The 17,634-nt window shown below is 37.2% G+C and overlaps 2 protein-coding genes across 2 annotated transcripts; one reads left to right on the top strand and one right to left on the bottom strand.

The window, feature by feature from the left end:
• Window positions 1–9,079: 9,079 nt before the first annotated feature.
• LOC126190910 (probable ATP-dependent RNA helicase DDX23) lies at window positions 9,080–13,654 on the bottom strand. Its single transcript, XM_049931540.1, has one exon. It carries the CDS (start codon window positions 13,462–13,464, stop codon window positions 11,023–11,025), a length of 2,442 nt encoding a protein of 813 aa, XP_049787497.1. The 5' UTR covers window positions 13,465–13,654; the 3' UTR covers window positions 9,080–11,022.
• A 778-nt stretch (window positions 13,655–14,432) lies between these two features.
• LOC126088356 (uncharacterized) lies at window positions 14,433–17,241 on the top strand. The gene is made up of 3 exons (XM_049906493.1): window positions 14,433–14,631; window positions 14,764–15,149; window positions 16,891–17,241. The coding sequence occupies exons 1-3, from the start codon at window positions 14,433–14,435 to the stop codon at window positions 17,239–17,241; spliced, it is 936 nt and encodes a 311-aa protein (XP_049762450.1).
• Window positions 17,242–17,634: the final 393 nt, after the last annotated feature.

Raw genomic sequence — 17,634 nt, 5'->3', positions numbered from 1 at the left:
GTGGGGGGTAGTACCAAAGCCCAAAAAGTAATCATTTAAAGCAGGTTCTTGAAACTTCGTTAATAGACTTTTTCAAGATAGTTTATGTCTGTCTTCAAGAGTCTGCCATTTTAGTTTCTTCAGTATCTCTGAGACTCTCTCCCACAGATTGAACAAACCTGGGGATATTCGTGCTGCCCTTGCCTGTATACGTTCAATAACCCCTGTTAGTCCTATCTGGTATGGGTCCCATACACTTGAGCATTATTCTAGGATGGGTCACACGAGTTATTTGTAAGCAATCTCTTTAGTAGTCTGGCCCCGGTAGCTGAGTGGTCAGCGTGACGGAATGTCAATCCTAAGGTCCCAGGTTCTATTCCCGGCTGGGTCGGAGATTTTCTCCGCTCAGGGACTGGGTGTTGTGTCGTCCTAATCATCATCATTTCATCCCCATCGACGCGCAGGTCGCCGAGGTGGCGTCAACTTGAAAGACCTGCACCAGCCAAACGGTATATCCGACGGGAGGCCCTAGCCACACGACATTTCATTTCATTTCTTTAGTAGACTGAGTGCACTTCCCCAGTATTCTACCAATAAACTGAAGTCTACCACCTGTTTTACCCACAACTGAACTTATGTGATCATTTTATTTCATATCCCCACAAAGTGTTACACCCAGGTATTTGTATGAGTTGGCTGATTCCGACAGTGAATCACTGATATTATAGTCATAGCTGTTTAGTAGGCACCCATTATAATGTGGTGGCAACACTTTCTGACAAAAGAACATGGTGTCAAATTATCAATTCCCTGCCAGTATTAATAATCTGTATCATCTTATAAAGATCAATTGTTATTAGTATTAAATGTATTTTATTATTATTAACTTTGCCAGTCCTGACAAAACTCTACCATCTGGTGAGCAAGATGTATGAGACAGGCGAAATTCCTTCAGACTTCAAGAAGAATATAATAATTCCAATCCCAAAGAAAACAGGTGGTGACAGATGTGAAAATTACCGAACTATCAGTTTAATACTAACGCAAATTCTTTAGAGACAAATGGAAAAACTGGTAGAAGCCGACCTCGGGGAAGATCAGTTTGGATTCCATAGAAATGTTGGAACACGTGAGGCAATACTGACCTTACAACTTATCTTAGAAGAAAGATTAAGGAAAGGCAAACCTACGTTTCTAGCATTTGTAGACTTAGAGAAAGCTTTTGACAATGTTGACTGGAATACTCTCTTTCAAATTCTGAAGGTGGCAGGGGTAAAATACAGGGAGCGAAAGGCTATTTACAATTTGTACAGAAACCAGGTGGCAGTTATAAGAGTCGAGGGACATGAAAGGGAAGCAGTGGTTGGGAAGGGAATGAGACAGGTTTGTAGCCTCTCCCCCATGTTATTCAATCTGTATATTGAGCAAGCAGTAAAGGAAACAAAAGAACATTTCAGAGTAGGTATTAAAATCCATGGAGAAGAAATAAAAACTTTGAGGTTCGCCGATGACATTGTAATTCTGTCAGAGACAGCAAAGTACTTGGAAGAGCAGTTGAATGGAATGGACAATGTCTTGAAAGGAGGATATAAGATGAACGTCAACAAAAGCAAAATGAGGATAATGGAATGTAGTCGAATTAAGTCGGATGATGTTGAGGGAAATAGATTAGGAAACGAGACACTTAAAGTAGTAAATGAGTTTTGCTATTTGGGGAGCAAAATAACTGATGATGGTTGAAGTAGAGAGGATATAAAATGTAGACTGGCAATGGCAAGGAAAGCATTTCTGAAGAAGAGAAATTTTGTTAACATCAAGTATAGATTTAAGTGTCAGGAAGTCGTTTCTGAAAGTATTTGTATCAAGTGTAGCCAAGTATGGAAGTGAAACATGGACGATGACTAGTTTGGACAAGAAGAGAATAGAAGCTTTCAAAATGTGGTGCTACAGAAGAATGCTGAAGATTAGATGGGTAGATCACATAGCTAATGAGGAGGTATTGAATAGAATTGGGGACAAGAGGAGTTTGTGGCACAACTTGACAAAAAGAAGGGACCAGTTAGTAGGACATGTTCTGACGCATCAAGGGATCACAAATTTAGCATTGGAGGGCAGTGTGGAGGGTAAAAATCGTAGAGGGAGAGATGAATACACTAAGCAGATTCAGAAGGATGTAGGTTGCAGTAAGTACTGGGAGATGAAGAAGCTGGCACAGGATAGAGTAGCATGGAGAGCTGCATCAAATCAGTCTCAGGACTGAAGACCACAACAACAATGTAGTGACATGCTTCATAATCATGTGACTTGTGTTGCAGTGTCACCTCTTTTTTTTCCACCTTTTTTTTCTTTTTTAGTGTGTGTTAAAAGCTTCTTGGACAGCAGCAATGTAAACCAGTCTTTCAGTGGTAATTATTTCCATCACATTCTTTTCAGCTACAGAATTTGAAAACTACCATAGCACTGCATATTATTATAGATCTGGCAACAGACTATAATATTGCATGAATAATTTTATTCATCAGGTACTAATAATGAGTTCTCATTACAGAAACAATATTTCTGAATTTTCATCCATTTTAGGAAATTAAAATAACATTGTCACAATTATGCTTTAGGTACAAGTCCAAAAAGTGGGAGTTTGACAAGAGACTGGTGCTCAACTTGGACTTAAAACGATATGTCAGTGATTGCATTCAATTCTTGTACATACCATTTGAAAACACAGCAGTGAAATGCACATCTTCTCAATGGATGGCTGCCACTATACCTTTCAGGAAAACACGTGTCAACCATGAATCTCATAGGTGACAAGCTACATTGCAATGGTTACCAGTTTACTAAACACTCTACGTAGGGGGGAGTAGTACTTAGTGAAATATTTTACTCAGCGGAACATCCCATTTAAGCTGCTTCTAGTCATATTTTTTTCCTTCCTGTGGATATCCCTATACGTTGACCTTTATCTGAGACACCTTTGGCTGCAATGGTGGAAAATTTGTTGAGCAATATTCTTCTTTACATGTTATTGTATCTTTTTGGTAGTTATGAATTCCAATTAACAAGTAATTATAATTCAATATTTTCCATAATACATACAGATAAGAAGAATTTGGTAGTTTGTGATCATATATACACTGTTAGCTACATACTAACCATTTTTAGATGTGGTATATGAATCTTAACTAATTTTCTTGTTTACACTATCTTTAATTTGCAGTTAAACACTCATGAAGTGTACACAGTGAAACAGTGCATACTTTCGGATGCTGAGAAATTCAGGCCTATGACAGTTCGCACAGTTGCAGAATGTGCTGGTGAAAGTTTTCTTAAGGCAATGACACCAACAAATGTAAGGTTTTAGAAGATATGGAATTGATCCATTTAATGTCAACATCTTCAATAAGTCACATTTCTTTATGTCTGTTGTTTCAGACCCCCTCTAAATTCAGATGGTGTGCCTAATGCAGTACAGCCATTGGGTTCAAAGGGAGGTGGGGGCCCTCTGAACACTTAGAAAGATTATGTGCAAAATGGTGAATCAGTTAACCTTAGCGCCAGCAAATCATAGATCTCATTGAAGGTGTTTCATAATTTACCAGAAGACACACAAAACAGAGGAGCATCATCTTGACTTGAGTACCTGAGGAGATGAATACTGAAGAAAATAACTTTTAAGAAAAGGGTAAAGTTAGAAGCAAAAGAGAAAAAAAGTGCTTAGAGACAAACATGCGGAAAACTAAATAAAGTGAAAGTAAAAGAGCTTCAGCCAGAAGTGATGAACAACATGATAAAGATCTCTCATCTAATGAATCCGAGGGCAGTTCATCACTAGCCAGAAGCAGAAGACACAGTCTGTATATTACTTAAAGACATTGTGATGGTTCTTCCTTCAGCTTTGCCTATAGCAACCAAAAGAGTATATTCTATGTCCAATCAGTTTTTGTAGACTAATGTTCACTGAGCAAAACATATTGTAGCTTACACTTTGTAATTATATTTAACATTTTAATAATGGTTTGCGTGTGATATAAGCTATTCCAGTATTAATAATGAAAAAAAATCATAACTGTTTCACTGAGTACTATACGTGGTACACGGCTAAACATTTGCAGCATATTCTTAAAATTGTTAGCTCACTTGTTACTTATGTACCACATTATCTTTGGTTTAGTCCAAAATGTCGGCAAAGAGTTGTCCTTTTAAATGAATACAAACATTTTGCCCCATAAGAAGTAATTTCTACAAAAATCATCAAAAATGTAATTTTTGTTTCACTGTGTACTACTCTTCTCTCCTGCCCAGATACCACATTTATCCTGTCTGAATGGAGTGGCTCCAAAATTTTATTCTACATGACATTATGGAAAGAAAGTATCCAAAATAAAGCTGCATAACTGTAAGTGGTTGCTAACTGCAAACAACATTTTGATTGTAAATGGAGTTCCAAACAACAACTGTATAAAGTTGTGAACATGCGCACCCCATCAATTATCATTCTCAAAACTGATTCCTTCCAGTTCACTTATCATTTGTGGGAAGTATGTCCCTGCGAAAAACTAACTCCCATGGAAAGACCCAATTTTTGTGCGGGTGTTAGTGCCCCCCTCCCCATGGTTCAACTGAACAAGTTAACTAACCCACAGGTCAACCAATGCCAAAAAAGCAAAGATACTGATACCACATTACAATTTCTACTTCTCCATGAAAAATGTGTAAATATAAACATTTGGGCACATTTGTGAAATCTTGAGTGGAATAATGTGGCACCACTGTGCTTTACCGGGACATACATTGAGTAAAACAGTATTCTTGAACAACATATCACAGCACGCTGCCTAAAATTAAAATCCTGTGATGTTTCCATACTTTAGGCAGTGATATTATCCCCAATACACATATTCTAATAGTACTGTGCACTAGCAAAGCTAAGTGCTACTACAGTGGCAATCCAGTAAGAAACAGATGAGCCCTACAGCCTCCCAGTATATGCTTAGTCTGTCTATTGCCCTCATAAATGGATAGAATCAAACTAACAGAAATTTGTGAAAAATTGGCAGGGCTACATTGAATGGCATAAAAAAAGACAGGGGCAACACTGAGACGTAACTGATTTCTTATGACTTGTCAGGACAAAAATGTGTAACTGTATTGTTACTCAACACAACTGATAAAGTTACCAGTTCTAATAAATTTTCCGTAATAAAGGCAGTACAAAATCCAATGGAAAAATTGCAATTTTGGGATTACACATGTGTGCATGCTCCTGATATCTGTCGATCTTATGGTGAACCAGCTTTTATCTATATATTAAAGCCCACATTTTCAATATAAACATTCATGAAAAGCTATCTCACCAATTTCTTGGATATTCATTTTCAGCATAATGCTGTTGTTTAGTGTTGCTCAACTGGTTGGCAACATAATCTGGTGTCTACATCATGTACATAGTAGAACTACTTCATAATCAGAGGTATATTGGCAGTTTTATCCCAAGGTCAAGCCACATAACGTACTTAATGAAAATGATGATAACGAGGTCCATAAAGTGTTGGAATAGGTCACAATTGTGAGTGTACTGCATTTACGTCTGTTCTGTATGTTCTGATTCTAGTTTAACATTAATTACAATTTTTATTTTTAAGGAAATATAGGACACCGACTTGATTAAAAAACAAGTCACACCTGCGAGACCGGTGGTTTGTCTAAAAATTTGATTTTCACAAGCAACTATTTTCTTTGAAACTTGGTGTCTGTGCTTTGGATCCATATGGTTCTCAGTGCCCCAGTTGTTCGAGTCCAGATAAGACAGAATGATCGTGTGAAAAGAAACAAAAACAATGAAAAACACAGATATAAAGTCAGGTTTATCCACCTTTTTTGTGCCTTTACCTGTAAGTTTTCAGGTTATTTAGTACACCAGTAAAGTCACTATAAATAACAGGATCATAATTATTACTTCTGCTCAGTCAAAATTTAATATCAATCTAGGCATCCTTTAAAATATTTTATCTGTAAGTTTTGTATGTCTTGACATTCAATATGACCCAAAGAACGTATAATAGATTTCTTCTATAAGAGTTGAGCACCTACAGTTGGGCAACTGCAGACTGGGCCTGCCACACAGAGGCTGCCACGGTAGTAATTTTCTCATCAGACCTTACCAGCACCCACATTTGCTGGTGCTTAATACTATTTTGAAAAATTGTCATTGTTATTGTGCAGATATGCTGTTACTGTTCCAATTTCATGTCGCTCATGCTTGTCTATGGGTGAGTGTATCAGATTTGCAGGGAAGGAGCAGGAAATTGTAGGGGACGCTAGCACTTCTCAGTCACTATACAGCATCTTCACTACTCCTTGTTAACTAATGAGGATTCAGTGCCTACTATCCCACAGGTGTCAAGGCAAAAAGTGATTGGCTTTGTTGTTGATACCATTTCAGAGGTGACTTTCAAGTAGCAACCAGGATGTATGTGGACACCACAGTTGTTGCTGTGACTTCTAGCTCTGCTATTTCATGTACGAGAGAACAGTAACAGTTCATTATAGTATCTTCCAGGGCTTCTACAACAAGAATAGGGTATCCCAAACCAGATATGAATACATGGACAATTGAGATTTGTACACTGACATATTTGGCAGAGGCATGGCTCAAATCCCCCCCCCCCCCCCCCCCCCCCAGTCATCAGTCATATTGATTTAGGTTTCCTTACATCCCTTGAGGCAAAGAAAGGGCCAAGTGTGACTGGGATAAATTTGTGTTCCATTGTTAATGAGCTTCAACACATGTTCAACTCACCTTTAACAATAAAATTGTAACAGCAGAAGCTATTGTTCAGAGGATATGATGGAGCTGGTGAGAAATCATGGCACAGCAGAAAAAGTGAAGTACATTGGAAAGCCTCTAAAAAGAAAGTGGAAATTGCTACAGTAAGCAAATCAATTGTAAATACATTAATTGCACTGGGGAATGAAAATGCAGGTGAAAACTCAAAGGAATATTGAGCATATCCTATAGAATAAGTATAGTCAACCTCCTACTGCCTGATACTAGCAGTTACCAATATCTTAAAAGTGGAGCTTCTGAGGCAGAACATTGTTTCACACTTACCAGGTGAATCCAAAGCAATAGTCAGAAACCAGAGACCTGCTCAAAAGCTTAGAAAACAGTTAGAAAATCCACTTCATCCCCAGTACAGGGATAGTGCGGTGGAATAATGAAAGGACATAAAAGATTTTTTGGCTTGATTACTTCCTGTAGTTCTGAAGTAAGGTAGACAAAAAGACAGCATGAAGTTATGGGGGTGGGCTATATAGCTGAGAAACAAGCATCAGGCTAATGGATTTGACATTTGGTACCTGCATCCTGACACCTGATTACTACTTAAGGCTCAAATAGAGGCAATGAAACACTTTCATGACCCTGACAACCACCATCGTTTCTGTGGCCTAAGGAACATGTAAAACAGAAATTACAAGGTAACAGACACTTCAAATAACATTAGACTTGCAGCAGATGGACTCACCACAAAAAACAAAGAAAGCTACTCATAAGCTACAATGGGTACTTGGAGGCACAAAGGAACTAACACATAACACCACCAAGTACAACTGCTAACAAACTGAAACTTCCTGGCTGATTAAAACTGTGTGCCGGACCGAGACTCGAACTCGGGACCTTTGCCTTTCACGGGCAAGTGCTCCATCTGAACTACCCAAGCACGACTCACGCCCCGTCTGCACGGCTTTACTTCTGCCAGTATCTCGTCTCCTACCTTCCAAACTTTACAGAAGCTCTCCTGCGAACCTCTCGGTCCGGCACACAGTTTTAATCTGCCAGGAAGTTTCATATCAGCGCACACTCCGCTGCAGAGTGAAAATCTCATTCTGCTAGCAAACTGTTTAGGCTTTTAATATATCTTAATTCATGTTACCTTGCAAGAAAGGCAAGAGTGCTCACTTTATGTGGTTAAGAAATAACAAATACTTAGTCTTCATAAGTTCCATATTCCATACGTGATGCACTAATCACTTCTTGTAATCTCCAACCTTAATAAATCTACAACCAGTGCCGTCCTAAATTTGTTTGTTGCCAGACTGCAAAACTGCTCAGCTAGTAGTCCCACATACACTTAAAAATCTTACTGCCCACCAAACGCATCCTCTCATTTCACTCTTTGACTTCCTAGGGAATTTTGTAGGATTTCTCTTTGTTGAAGTCTTACTAAATTCCTCACAGACAACACCATTCCACTTTAGAGCTGCCCTGCTTCCCATAGCAAAATCCACCAATACCTGTGTATGGTAAACCTTTTGATTCTAATATGTAGCACAATCCACCCACGCAGGGTAAACCACATACACAAGATGAGAAAACACACCCACCCAAATATATGTACTGTGAACATAAGTTGGCAGACAAGGAGAAACAGTAAATGCTAACAATAAGGCTCTACTTAACAGTAGTTCAATGTATTGGCGCAATAGACTGAGTATTTTAGTTACTTTCAATTTCCAAAAGAGACCACACTCACTTAGCTCCCCCACCCCACCCCCCAACTGTCAATGCAATTTGCTATCAAGTAACCTCCCACAGCCCATCTGACACTTTAACTAGATGGGTGGTTAAATTTTTATAAGCAGCTCACTTTAAATGTTGTGCTGTCTTCTCCTTGAGTTCTTCACTGCTTAAAGCTTGGGGATTATCAAAAATACTTTAAGGACACAGAATTAGCTGTACTTGCCAAAGATATAGCGTGCATTGGAGTTTTGTGTGAAAATGATGTACATGGGCATCCAAAAGATGTAATTGTTACAAAACATTAAATGCCATCCAATTTCAATGGAACGAATATATGTTACAGGTCTATTTTTGAGGAAGCCTATCAGTGCAACCTTTTCTCAAGTCTGACTACCTACAAGCCTTTGGATTAAATGAATCTTTGCCATCAGATTAATGAATCTTTACCAGTACATATGAGTGTCTAGCCAAGCTGCGGTAAAACAAAATGATATGCAAAGAAATCTTAAGCTTCAGACAGGGGCAAGGACACAAATAATTTTTATGTACAGAAATGTCTGCCAGTTTTGAGTTTGAAGATAAATGTATGCCAACACTTTATTTTCTGGAACAATGGAACACTGTCCGTAAAACACTATTTCATCCTTTCATACAGTTACCAATTCACTAATATAGTGTAACGGTTGCTAAAACTGTTACACATTAACAATGCAACAGTAAAAATTATACATTAATAGTTGTTGTCAACTGTTTTCTTCATGTTTCCCTACTGTGAATAAAACTGAACAGCCATTACTGGCATGGTAACATGCAATGGCACAACAAAGAGAATGAAGTAAGTTCAAGATGAAGTAAAATAACTTCACACAACAATCTGCCATCAAAAAAACTAGCACCCTTGCACTCGTCTGACGGCACACAAACTTGTAACATACTTCTGATAGAAGCAAATACGAAAATATTCTAAGACATGGAAAATTCGAAAGACTTACATTAATATGCAGAAATAACTACCACAAAAAGCACTTTCACACTTGTTAACAAATGAATTAGTGTTAATAACATGTCTGCTAACACACTGTCATTCAAAGCCTTTGATGTTCTGTTTTCCCTCACAGATAAGACAGAAAATAACTATTAATACAAATATTTATTGGCATTAGACAGAAACTTAGTTTACTGTGTACTTAGTGATGTAAAGTACCCATGCAACTGTAATGTTTCCATAAATTCAATTAACTAACAGAAACATTAAGTACTTTTAATTTAGTACCTAATACATCTTGGCTGTTTGTTAATGTCAAGCCTTGTAACTCCTGATTATTATTGCAACAGAATATACTCCATATTGAACTTAAATGAGGGTGCAAACTTTCCTTGAAAAATAGTTTACAGTCTGTATTTTAGATGCATGTATAGTAGCAACCATTCTGGATGTAATTCACCACATTATACTTAAAAAGTAACATACTGACATTAAGCATGACAGCTTCCTAATTAGGAGAAAGCCAGTGCATAATGCATAACTGTTGAGCAGTGTCAACATCCTGACATCTCATTTACGGGTTGTATTTTATCAGATAAGAAAAGGAAAAGACTATAAAGTAAATGGCAGATTTAATAAGTTAGCAGCATAAAATATTATATACATAGATAGCAAATGCCTCCTTAACTTCAATATCTGCAGCTCTCAAAAGCACAGCAATCTAAAGAATACATCTATGGGAATAAAGTTGCACATTGAAAATCATAGGGCCTATAATCGAAATGAAGAACAATTGACACATTCTATTTATTTAACATATTATGAAGATGGTGGTGGTGTTGAATCCAATTTAAAATCCAGAAAAGTTGCGCATTTTATTTGCGATGAAAAACAAAAAAAAGGAATCCACAGAACTTTATGAAACAAAAATAAAATAGTGCAGTAGAACAGTTATGAAGACTGGAACTATATTTAACATAAATGAAGAAATATCAAAACTTGGTAGTCACAAAGGAACTGTCCCTCTGATACTATGGACAACTATCAACTTATTAAGAGCAGCTGGGCATTTTCCCTTTTTTGTTCGTATGCACATTAACAGAGTGTTGTTAAACTTAAAATGTATAACACTATGAATCATTAACCCCTGTCATTTCTCCTTACACTTAAATTTGGTTGAACAATGTTATCATTACATGAATATCAAGGTTAAAATGTAAACACACCACAAAGAACAGCATTCATCATAACTACCAAATGCCATTCAAAGATATATAAAAATATTTTCCACAATATGCAACTTCAGTACTTTTTAAATTTAGTAAGGAATCACAAAACAATAAACATCATGTGTCCACTGAAAACAAAAAAATAAATGATACAAAATTATTATACAACAGATGTTTTGTACAACAGTGTCATTACTGCTGTAGTGCACAACACACACACAAAATTATTATACAACAGAGGTTTTGTACACTACAACATTAACACTTCCTTTGTAGCAAACACATACAACACAGTAGTTCACACATAATTATGCAAATATTTTTTCTTCTCTTCGTTTCTTTGTAACTACAGTGCCCGGTTTGTGTTGTGCATCTGGATGGTTTAACAATTCTGGTGGGCATGTGGATATTGGACTTGACAATATAGTCTGTTTGAGATCATAAAACAGATCAGAATCATCCTTGGTGCAGAATGATATAGCCATACCATGTTTTCCAGCACGACCTGTTCTGCCAATTCTGTGGGTATACTCTTCAATACTTTTTGCCATGTCGTAATTTATAACCATTGATACATCCTTTATATCAATACCTCTTCCTGCAACATTAGTTGCAACAAGAATGTCTTTCGTGCCACTCTTAAGGCTAGCTAACGCATATTCACGTTGTTCTTGTCCTTTGCCTCCGTGAAGAGTACAAGCACTGTATCCCAATTTCTCAAGGCCTTTTGCCAGAACATCAGCACCCTTCTTCTGGTTGACAAAAATGATAACTGGTGGAGTTACACCACGTTCCAGTATCTCCAGCAATTTGCGGCGTTTATCATTTTCTTGAAGTATATACACAACCTGTTCCACTCTTTCAGTTGGCTTGCCTGCAGATCCAATATATACAACTGCAGGCCTCCTCAAATAAGTCCGTGCCAATCTCTCTACGGCAGGCGGCATTGTAGCTGTAAACATAACAGTCTGCCTGTATTTCTTTTTTGTGTTATAGTTAGCCAGAAGCTTTGTTTCATCCTCAGCATCTTCTGTATCAGGTTTCAGATTTGTCACAGGCATGTAATCCAGGATTTTCTGGACATCTGGTTCAAAACCCATGTCAATCATTCTATCAGCTTCATCTAAAACAATGTATGTACACTGATTCAAGACTAAATACCTGTTCTCCAAAACATCTATAAGACGTCCAGGAGTGGCAATCACTATTTCACACCCCATTCTCAATCTGAAACCTTGTTCCTCTCTTGACAAACCACCAACAACAACAACTGTACGTATACCTAATGGCTGGCCAAATTTGTTAGTTTCCTCCTCAATCTGTTGGGCCAACTCACGGGTGGGTGCCAATATAATTGAGTATGGTCCTTGATCAGCATCTTCCACTCTCTCAATTTTTGGCAGAGACTGTATCCACATCAACAGTGGTATGAGGAAGGCCAAAGTTTTACCAGAACCTGTTTCTGCAACACCAATAATATCACGATTCTGCAAGCCAATGGGAATTGCCTGCCTCTGGATAGGTGTTGGCTCATTATAACCAACTTTCTCAATAATTTGAAGTATTTCATTGGGAATTCCTGATTCCTTCCAAGTTCTGATAGGATCTGGGATATGACCACCTTTGATAGTAATGTTATAGTCCTCTCTAAATATTCGCCAGTCTCTCTCTGTCATTTCGTCTTGCGATTTTTCGGACCAATGACGGTCATCCCACTTCTGTTTCTCTTCCTTCTTTCGTAATTTTTTCAATCTTATTTTTTCTTGCTCTTTTTCTGCTTCTGTCCTGCGTTTTTCCAAAAGTTCTCCATAAAACTTGGACTGGTCGCGCTTCTGCGCCTTAATGTCAATTCCAGCTAAATTTCCACGTCCAAAAAACTGAACTTGATGACGTTCTTTGTACAAGGGATTGTAGTCGACTGATGTGTCTTCTGATGCATCCCAATCAAACACAAACTTCCGATCATTAAGTCTCCTGACTCGTCGTTTTTTCTTGATTAGACCAAGATAACGTTCCTTGATGGCTTCGACCTCTTTCTCTTTGTCTTTATTATACTGTGTGTCTTCTTCTTTATCCTTTTTTACAGGTTCATGTCGTCTATAATCCTTGGACCTATCTGAATCTTTGTCTTTTCGTTGAGTCTCAAACGACTTTACAGCTTCTTTGCCAAATTCCATGCGTTTTTTTCGCTCCTCCTCAAGTTTTTTCTTGATTGAATCCACTTCTTCTTGTCTTCTTCTTAAGGCTTCCATGGCTCTCTCTTCTTTCGTTAGAAATTTTGGCTTGCTTCTTGCTTCCTCCTCGGCCTTCTTTTTGGATAACAACTCTTCCAGCGACAATGGCTCCTTCTTCGCATCGTGTTCGTGTGATCCTTCTTCATCTTCTTCTTTAAGTTTGGAGTCATCACCATCTTTCTCTGTAGCTGACCGATCTTTGTCCGGTCGTCGTTTTGCTCGATCTTTCAGTCTGTCAGGTGACAAACTTCTCGATTTCTTGCTTCTCTCCTTTCTATCTCTATCCTTATCTTTCACATAGCCCTTATCCTTGTCGCGTTCTCTCTCTCTTGCCCTGTCTTTTGCACGGTCCTTTTCTTTTAATCTGTCTCGATCCTTGTCTAACCTATCGGCACTGCGACTTCTACGTTCCCTGTCTTTATCTTTCCTCTCACGGCTACGGCTACGCCGTTCTCTATCTTTTTCAGTTCTATCACGACTTCGACTCCTGCGTCGCCTGTCTCTATCGTACACCATTGCACAGTAAAGTATAAATCCAATGAACTTAGAATCACGAAATAAATCAAAGTCCCCTTGGGGCTTATCACATGTTAGCGGATATACTGCAACATCATGGAACAACACTATCACATAACATGTCCTATGCTCACCAATCTATTTAACAACACCACATTCAAGAACACAACAAACTAACTTTACCATCAAACCAAAGATTAATGAATCGTGGCTCAAAGTTCTTCCTTGAGGAAGATACCTTACACCGCTATCAACATTGAGATGTGGCTGTTAACGATAAAAGACTCCCTGCTTCAAAGATCATCCATCTATGTTTTTCTTTCCTTTTTTTGTGGCTTATTTGACATTTCCGTGTGATGCCCAGTTAACAATGGCTATTATATCACGTAACGTCACATCACAATAATCGACGAAGCATTTTACAAAGTTGTATTCACACACGCCGTCAAAAGAGCCTCACGTTGCGTCATGTCACATCATGGTTTCTCGGGAAGAAAGCTTTGAGAGTGACGTTGCCTGCTAGCATCGAAATTAAACCTGTTTCCACAACGCTCAATCTTGTTACTGTAGTAGATATTGTGCTTTTATGCCTTTTCAAACTTTATTAATTATTGTGATTTCTTTTTGTGGGAAATTACAAATTATCATGATGACTTGGATATTCTTTCCATCGATTGTTCTTCCATAATTTAATCTAATCTAATCTAAGTGAGATTAGATATCACTCACTTAAGAAAGAACCACCGATGGGAAAGATATCGAAGTTGTCAGGGTAATTTGTAATTTCCCACAAAATGAAAGCAAAATAATAAAGAATATATATATATATATATATATATATATATATATATATATATATATATATATATATATATATATATACCCTGTTTTCCTTATTCATTATGAATTTTCCCCTTACATGACTAATAACATCATAAACAGTTTTATTTTTCTGCTTTCCATGAGAGATGCCTTTCTCACTTAAAATGTTAGGCTGGGTTTACACTAGCAACATATTGCAGCAATTTACTTGCGCGGAGGAACTTGCCGCGCGAGTTGCGAGTGTAAACTTATCGCCAAGTCGACTTGCGACCGTAGCAATTTATTGCGGAAGTTGCTTGCTGTACGTTTTCCGCTTCCAGTGTGAACACCACGCAAGAGCTATCTGCAAGTGACTTGCAGCTTTTAGGATTTATTTCTATTTCCTGCAAGTAGGAAGCGCAGGTTACAGTAAGTACGTCGTCTGCATAACACTCATATTTAACAGTTTACTTAATGTGGTGACTTAATTTTATGCAGCTATCTCACGTATTATATACCAACAAATTTCAGAAATGGAGGAGAAACGAGAATGGACGAAACAGGACACAGAAAATTTTATTGAAGCTGTGGAGAGCTTCCCCGAAATTTGGGACGTACATAATCGGGACTTTAAGGATCGAATGAAGAAGATGTGTGCATTGAACGAAATCTCGTCAATATTCGACACCTCAGTGAAAGAGGTACAAAGAAAGTGGCATAATTTAAAGACCCAATTTTCTCAAGAAGTTAGGAAACTGCAGAAAATTAAAAGCGGCTCTCCTGGCGTAGTTTCGGATTCTCGGTGGCCGTATTTTTCAGCAATGAAATTTCTAGAGAGTAGTGTTGCCACAACCTCTAACAGAATATCTTCGCTATCAACAAAGGTAAGTAGCTGTGAAGTTAAGCTGGGATTCCTTGTTTGTTTACTGTAGCTCCTTGTTGGGAAGTAAAAGTGGGGTAGGCTGCTCTTCATTGTGAGATTTCAATTTTACGACTTTTACCACCTATCTGTATTATGTTAAAGAATTAACTGCTAAGTACTGTGATAGTGTACTCTCATGATTTATTTATCCCCCTTGAGATGTTTGAGAACCTTGTTTTTACACCACTGTCTGTTGCCTCAATATTTGTGGAAATGATTTGGTTGGGTTCATATTTTTTAAGGCTTCTTATAACACTTAATAATGATTGTTTAGCATAATATCACTGTTCAGAGCCCAATAATTAAGTATCTGTGTAGTATTTCTCTACTGAATGCTTCAGCACAACACTTATCTCCTTCCAGCATTATAGTTCCTCATGTAGGTGAATGACCTTCCAGCTAATATCCAAGAAGCAGAATTAGTTCTTTTTGTTGATGAGACTAGTGTTGTAATCAATCCAAGCATTCTTCAACAAAAGAATTGGTAAACAGTGTTAAAAGTATCGTTGCCTGATTTTCTGCAAATGGTGTCCCACCCTCAATTTAAAAAGAAAAAAAAAAATCAGTCCTGCACATCCAGGTGTGTACTACACCAGTGATAAGTTAATAGATGATGAGGAAATAATGAATTGGGTGGAAACTTCAAAATTCTTAGGTGTCCATATTGTTGAAAATTAAAACTGAAAGAATCATTGGGGAGAGACAAATCAGTAAGTTGACACATTTTCATACAGTGTTATATGGAATAGTGTTCTGGGAGCAACTCATATCTAAGTAAGAAAGTCTTCATTGTCCAAAAGCGTGCTGTGAGAATAATATGTGATGCTCACCCGCAATCATCCCGTAGACACCAGTTTAAGGTATTGGGTATTCTGACTACTGCTTCACAGTATATTTATGCCTTAATGAAATTACATTAATTACTCTACATTAAAGTTGTCTTCAGCGCACCATGCTGCAACTAAAAGTTTTGACTACTTACACAGTGATATGAAGTGTCTGACAGATAGTAAAGTAAAAAATTGAAAAGAAACTGAAAAAGTTTCTCTTTGACAACTCCTTTTCCGTAGAAGAATTTCTTTTACTGTGATGTGCAGTAGGTGGTGGGTACTGAGTTTGTATGTTATAGATTTTTATGGATATAAAAAATATATACACCTTATAAATGTTCAGCATGTAGACATGTTCACAAATTAATTTGCTATGTATAATGATTCCTTCCACATTATTACAATTTATCATGCTAAATGATCCACGTAACATGAAACTAACTATATTAGTCTCTGCAAATTTGATTGCCATGTGGAATTATACATTTGCAGTAAGATCATTAGTCATAGTATTGAGTAGATCCACTTTTTGGGAAAGTAAATAAATTATTTTCATAATACCACCACCAACAGAACCAGGGCTTGTAAAGCCCTGTGATGTTCAAAACAATCTTTTGATTGCTGACTTACACAATAGTTGTTCTCACATAACATTAACACAGGTAGTACAAAATGGTATAATTAATATGTATTAGTCACATTTTACATTGTGAACTTAAATTTTATTAACCTTAACTGTCTTTTGGTTGTAGTATGAGCAATATGCTTCCAATGAAGTCTATCGACACTGTATGGAAACTTAGTTATGTTCCATTTGTTTGCCTCTTGTATTCCTTGATCTGCTGTTATATTCAATTTTGTTACTTTTTGCAGGAAGAAGAAATAGTTACAGGAGATGATGTGCCTGTTGCTAATGAGGGGAAGAAACGAAAAAGAAAGGAGACTAAAGGAAGTGGTAATGGACTCATTGAAAAGGCAGAAAAAATTCTGGGCCAGGAAATTGATGCTTTCCAAACCTTTGGAGATTATGTGGCTAGTGAGCTGCGGTCACTAAAGAATGAAAAAAATGTAAACAAACTGAAAATAATGATTCTAAAAAACATCATTGAAATAAGCGAGATTGACAGTGCAGAAATACCATCCACTCCAGATTCGCCAGTGAGAGAGACAAGTGCTGCCAGTCAATGCGTACTTAATGTTACAGATTTTATAAACATAGAATAATGATAATAGAATATCTGTATGATATCAAAATAAAACATTATTTTATTTTCAGAATGTAGTGTTTATTCAACAACCTTTAAAAAAATGGCTCAGTAAACCTGTAATGATTGGTGAATTTAGGCTCACTGGAATGTGTACATTTTGGCCTTTTGTTAAGGTCTTATAAATAACAACTTCAGAAATTTATTTTTTAAATGTTTCACATATAGGAACAGTAAATGCTTATTAAATCTGTATGATTATTAGCTAGAAACTTAAATGTGGTACACTAACGCTGATTGTATGAGAAGTAGTTGTATTCCAATTCTGTGCCAAAATAATTAGCCACAAATGTAAGACAGTTCATAAAGAAACTGAATGGTAGGTTGTGCTTAGTTTCTTGGCCAACACAAC

Source organism: Schistocerca cancellata, chromosome 6 (genome assembly GCF_023864275.1).
Source record: "Schistocerca cancellata isolate TAMUIC-IGC-003103 chromosome 6, iqSchCanc2.1, whole genome shotgun sequence".
NCBI classification, from domain to species: Eukaryota; Metazoa; Arthropoda; class Insecta; order Orthoptera; family Acrididae; genus Schistocerca; species Schistocerca cancellata.
This window is presented reverse-complemented; position numbering and strand designations above follow the sequence as displayed.